The sequence below is a fragment of the Canis lupus genome, chromosome 18 (assembly GCF_011100685.1).
Source record: "Canis lupus familiaris isolate Mischka breed German Shepherd chromosome 18, alternate assembly UU_Cfam_GSD_1.0, whole genome shotgun sequence".
NCBI lineage: Eukaryota > Metazoa > Chordata > Mammalia > Carnivora > Canidae > Canis > Canis lupus.
In genome coordinates, this window is record NC_049239.1 from 55,124,901 (window position 1) to 55,130,900 (window position 6,000).

General features: G+C 57.2%; 1 protein-coding gene across 14 annotated transcripts in view; it reads left to right on the plus strand.

Moving 5' to 3' along the window:
* RAB3IL1 (RAB3A interacting protein like 1) overlaps nucleotides 1–6,000 on the plus strand; it is a 44,933-nt gene extending 38,933 nt beyond the window's left edge. For all 14 annotated transcript variants that reach the window (XM_038564312.1, XM_038564316.1, XM_038564311.1 and 11 more), the window contains 3 exons: nucleotides 284–383; nucleotides 4,076–4,142; nucleotides 4,927–6,000. In XM_038564312.1, the coding sequence (XP_038420240.1) occupies nucleotides 284–383; nucleotides 4,076–4,142; nucleotides 4,927–5,009 (250 nt within the window). In that variant the 3' untranslated portion in view covers nucleotides 5,010–6,000. The remainder of the gene's footprint in view (nucleotides 1–283; nucleotides 384–4,075; nucleotides 4,143–4,926) is intronic.

Below are 6,000 nucleotides of genomic sequence, written 5' to 3' on the forward strand. Positions count from 1 at the left end.
TGGAGCTTTGGTATACCTGGCATGGGGTTGACGGAGCTCTCCTGCCCTCCAGGGGCAGGGTAGGGGGTTGAGGGGTGGGATCTAGCTTAGGTCAGAGGCCTGTCCCAGGGCCCTCCTTGGCCTGGCCCTGGGGTCCTGGGGAAGCTGGGGTCGAGGGAGAGGATGCCCGACTGCACACCTCAGTCTGCTGGCCTCTCCCTCCCTCTGTGCATGCTTGGTGCATGAGCCGGGCAGGCAAGCCCCCCCGCCCCCAGCCTCCATGGCCCCCTCTGCTTTCTTCTAGCACCTGTGCCCTGAGCGGACTGGCTCGTGCCTGTCGCCACCGAATCCGGCTTGGGGACTCTGAGAGCCACTACTACATCTCGCCGTCCTCCCGGGCCAGGGTGAGTCATCCAGAAGGAGACTGGATGTACCCGTACCCTAACCTGGCTTCTTAGGGGCAACTGGGGCTGGGACGCTGGGCCCTAGGCCTGAGAGCGCAACCTTGATCTGCAGAGTAGGGCCTGGGCTCAGAGAGATCTGGAGACTGGCTCAGACCACGTAGCCAAGCCTGGTGAATTAGTTAGTTGGTGCATAACCAGTTGCCATAAACTGAGTGGCTTAGAACAACCCCCATTTATAACTGTGGTCTCCCCAGGGCAGAAGTCAGCCTAGTTTCGTGGGTTCTTCTGCTCAGGGCCTCATGGGCTTGCGGTCAAGGAGCAGGTTGGCCGCGTCCTTCCTTGGGAGACGGTGGTCCTCTTCTGAGCTCACACGGCTGTTGGCAGGATTCAGTCCCTGTTGGCCTGCCGAAACCTAATCGTGGGAGTGACATTAGAATTCAGGTTAGGGCAGCCCGGGTGGCTCAGCGGTTTAGCGCCGCCTTCAGCCCAGGGCGTGATCCTGGAGACCCGGGATCTAGTCCCACGTCGGGCTCCCTGCATGGAGCCTGCTTCTCCCTCTGCCTGTGTCTCTGCCTCTCTCTCTCTTTCTTTCCCCCTCTCTGTCTCTCATTAATAAATAAATAAATCTTAAAAAAATAATAATTCAGGTTAAAGTTCCAGGCTCCTGACTCCCAGCTCAGGCTCTGGCCCCAGGCTTTTGGGAAGGTTCTGGGGCATGTGTGTTACTCGAACCTGACAGCCAATGGTGGGTGCCACAAGGCTTCCAGGAATCCCAGAGTCCGCCCTCACCTGCCAAGTGGCACAGGCAGGGTCAGTGGACCTCACTGAGCTGGGGGGTGAGGGGTGATAAGGTGGGGTGGTCTCCGTTCCTCTGTCCCCTGACAAACTGTGAACAGGATTGTGAAGAACCAAAGAGAATGTGTTAGAATGATTCTGAAGCTTGGTTCAAAGGTGACACTGCATGGGGCCCTGTTTGAGGAACCATCTCCCATCCTTGACCTACTAGAGAGTGCTCATTGAAGGGACAGATGGCCCCATTGTTGGGCAGCTTGTATGGTCCTGACAGCTTCTGCAGGGCGTCTGGAATGTTGTCCTGACACATCCCACAGCAGTGAGCCAAGCTCCTGTTTGCAGGTGGGGAGTCTGTGCCTTAGAAAGGAGGGTGTGAGGGATGCTTGGGTGGCTCAGCGGTTGGGCATCTGCCTTCAGCTCAGGTTGTGATCCCGGAGTCCCAGGATCGAGTCCCACATCAGGCTCCCTACATGGAACCTGCTTCTCCCTCTGCCTCTCTCTCTCTCTCCATGTCTCTCATGAATAAATAAATAAAATCTTAAAAAAAAAAAAAAGAAAGGAGGGTGTGTATGGCCTAGACCTGGGGCGTCCCCATTCTGAACTCAGTCTGCCTTCCCTTGCAGCCTCTGCCCCTGCACTTCTGTGCCCCGAGCCCTTTCCAGTGGTCTCTCTCTGATCCCTACCAGGGCTCAACAGAAGGAACCGCGCCATTCGGTCCCTGGCAAAATTATATCTAGAACTGTGTTTCTTCCAAGCCTGCTTGTCTCTGCCGGGCAGAGCTGGGATGGGAGATGAGGATGGTGTGAAGTTTTAGAATGTAGTCTCCACCCTAAAGAGACTAAGGAACGTGGCATCCTTAGGGAGAAGAGGTTTCTTTTTAATATTTTTTTTCAAAGATTTTATTTATTCATGAGAGACAGAGAGAGAGGCAGAGACACAGGCAGAGGGAGAAGCAGGCTCCATGCAGGGAGCCTGATGCGGGACTCGATCCTGGGTCTCCAGGATCATGCCCTGGGCTGACGGCTCCAAACCGCTGAGCCACCCAGGGATCTCTCTGTTTAATTTTTTTTTTTTAAAGATTTTATTAAAAAAAATAATAAAATAAAAAGATTTTATTTATTCATGAGAGAGAGAGACACAGGCAGAGGGAGAAGCAGGCTCCTTGCAGGGAGCCGGGTGTGGAACTCAATCCCGGGACTCCAGGATCATTCCCTGGGCCAAAGGCAGATGCTCAACCACTGAGCCACCCAGGCGTCCCTAATCTTTTTTTTTTTTTTTTTTAAAGATTTTTATTTATTTATTCATGAGAGACACAGAGGGGCAGAGACACAGGCAGAGGGAGAAGCAGGCTTCCCACGGGGAACAGTACAGCCCTGGGGAAAGAACTCCACTGCTCGCTGCCACTGCTTGCTCACCAGCCTCCTCTCATGGGGGCCCATGGGCCCTTGGGAAACACCACAGCCTGGCACACAAGCTTCTCCTGCCCCACCCTGTGCCCCCCACCCCAGCCCGCTGCAGCCCCTCCTGAGCCACACTGGGTTAGTCCCTTGACTTGGGCACCTCCCCCCATGCTTCCCTGCTTTTGCCAGGGCCACCAATGCCCCTGAACCCACTTCATTCTCCTGGCAAGGATTCCTATGTGTTGAGGGCCTCCAGGACTGTTGCCCCCTTGCTGTAACTCTGGACCCCGTGGGCTCCCACACACTTGAAGTCTCTCCCCAGAGTGCTGATGTTCAGTCAGTGCTGTCGTGGGCACAGCTGCCAGCTGCCTTCTGCCCTGTCTTACATGGGGTTCCCTAGAAGCTGAGCCAAAGACGAAGATCTCATGCCATTCTTAGGAGGAGGGAGGGAAACAGAATAGGGGGTCGGGTGGGTAAAGGAGGCTGTGGCCTCAGCTGGAGTCTGGCTGCAACCCGCTCCATGGGGGCTCTGGAGCCCAGGGTGGGTTCCACGCTGAGACAAGGGAGCTGGCCTCTTACATGCTGCGTGCCCGCCAATACGCGGTACAGAGGGATACTGATGAGCCGCCAGTGGCCGGCAGGCTTCAGCAGTGGGAAGAGGCCTGGGCAAGGTACCAGCAGCACCCTTTTTGCAATAGGAGAGTCTTCATGGAAGGGCCCACGTCTGAGCCAATGTGGGGTCCATGGTGCCCAGCACAGGGCCTGGCATGGAGCGGGCCTCCGGCCAGGTTGAGGGCTTCAGGCCTGGGGAATCCAGGGCAGCCCCAGGGAGCAGCTTCTGATCCCCCTGCCTGTCCTGGCGTTCCAGGGAGGCCAGGGCCTTGGGCACCCAGAGCAGGCAGGGCCCTCAGGATGAGCGGGGACTCTAGGGCAGGCTGCCTGGTTTCATTTTCCAGCTCAGCCACTTAACTATCTCTGTGGCCCCGGTAATCATCATCTGGTAGTTCTGTTTCTGGAGTCTGTTTTCCTCATGTGTGAAATGGGAATGATACGCGTGTCTGCCTCCCTGGGTGCATGTGCTGGATCAAATGTTAGTTGCTGCTACTGTTTTTATTGGGAGGGGTAATAACAGCACTGTCGGTAATCAAATTATTTTAAAGCTTTTTTTTGTTTTGTTTTCTTAAGATTTTTTATTCATTTGAGGGAGAGAGAAAGAGAGAGCACAAGCAGGGGGAGGGGCACAAGCAGGAGGAGAAGCAGACCCCCCCACTGAGCAGGGAGCCCAAGGCAGGCTCTGTCCTGGGACCCTGGCATCATGACCTGAACCATCCAGGCGCCCAATAATCAAATTTTAAAGCCCAGCCCCGTTCAACTCAGGGAGCATTATCTAGCTCTGATGCGACGTGAGGTCTCCCACTCTGGTCTCCCATCTGCCCCGGCTCTTGGGGGGGACCCTGAGCGTGAGAGCCGCGGGTCACAGCCTCCGGCTTCTGCTCACAGATCACTGCAGTGTGCAACTTCTTCACTTACATCCGCTACATCCAGCAGGGCCTGGTGCGGCAGGAAGGTGAGCGCCCCCTGGTGGCCCCTGGGAGGGAGCGGGAGGGCGTGGCGGTGGGGTCAACTTGGGGCGGGCTGGGGAGGACTCTGCTAGGACTCAGTCCCACTGCCTTCTCCACCCAGAAACGTCTCCAAGACCCCAGGGCCCGTGGGGATTGCTCCCTATGAGTGGCCTGGCCTTGGAAGCCTGCACGATGCGGTGTCCCTTGTGGATCTCCCCACTGGGGGCGGGCTCTTCATGCTGCCACCTCCCACTTCACCCTTGACCAGCAGGCCCTCCATCTACTTGTTGTCCCCTCTACCCCTGTTGTGCAAGGCTCAGCATCCCGCTCCTTTCCCAAACTTGGTTTCCTGCTGAGTCTTCTCCCTGATTCAGTTTTGGAGCCTCTCTTTCCTGGCTTGGGGGGATCAAGGCCCCAGAGAGGAACTTGGACGCATCCCATGGCTCTGCTGACGGCTTAGGGTCTCTGAGACCCCAGGGAGACAGGGTTGGAAGGCGTTTGTAGCCTGCCAGATGGGTGTCAACGTGCTTGTGCATGTTGGTATTAGGCTGTAGGGCGATGCCACCTCGGCCACCAGTGTGGGGGTGCATAGTGTGCTCAGCACTCCACAGTTTTGCAAGGCCTCGGTGTGGAGCCTCAGAGGTCCAGCCATTCACAAGGTCACCTGTCCTGGGGGACTGGGAAGCCCCGGGTGCCTGCCAACTGCCCTGTCCGAAGCCAGGGGAGAGGCGCCAGGCCATCGGCCTGAGTCCACCATTACTAAGCTATCCACCTTCTGTCTGCCTGCAGTGGAGCCGATGTTTTGGGAGATCACGAGGCTGCGGAAGGAGATGTCACTGGCCAAGCTCGGCTTCTTCCCCCAGGAGGCGTAGGGCATGGCCCAGGCCTGGAGGGGAGCTCTGATCCGTAGCCAACACCTGCCCCAAGCACAGACAGACAGGAAGACAGGGTCCCAGAGCCAGCCCTGAGCAAGAAGCTGAGCAGATGGACAAATGGCCAGGCCACAGAAGCCTTGCTGAGCTGGTACCAAACCTTCAACCCAGGACAGACGACAGGAGCTCATGAACTGACCCTTCTCTCTTCACCAGTGGCCCTGCAGCCACTGGGAGACCTTCAGGGAAGCACTGAAGACCAAGGAGCTTGGGCCCGTACTCGGGCTCAGCCCTCGGGAAGGGAAATGTGTATCTGCACCCCCTTTGCAGGCCTGGGAGCTGCTGCTCACAGGTGCTTTGTTGCTGCCTCATCCTCAGAAGGGGACCACTGAGGACCGCGCTGGGTGGCCTGACCTCCAGGGATCGCCCCCACCTCAGTTCCCGAGCCCTGGGGCACCAGCACCCCCTGGTGGCCATCCCTCATCCATTCCCCGTGGCCTCCCTGTTGGACTGCCTCAATGCCGCCCCCCTCCCCCCTGCTGTGTCCAGTGTCCGTCGGAAATGGGGCTGTCAGGGACTCTCACACCAACCTATACCTGCTTGAGGACCGTCCCCAAACTGTTCTTCAGATGGATCAGGCACTGATCCTTGCACTTGACCCCATCCCCCACCTGAGCCCATGCCCCAGGAGGCTCTGCCCCCACCACCGTTGGAAAGATTAGGATGGGTTTCCCCCAAAGTAAAACTCAGGGCCTCAGGACACCCATGTCTATGTTCAGCTGTGAGTGGCCATTCAGACAATGGGGGTTGAGGCTGCCTTGCCCTGCACACAGGACTGGGGTAGGGTGGGCACGCCCCAGGCCCGCTCCTCACCCCGCACAGCCCATTTAGGACTCAGGTCCAACCTGGACACATCCCTCACCACAGCTGATTTCCTTTGAATGGAATGTAACACGATCTCTATTTAATAAAGGAAGGCTTTGTTAGTAGA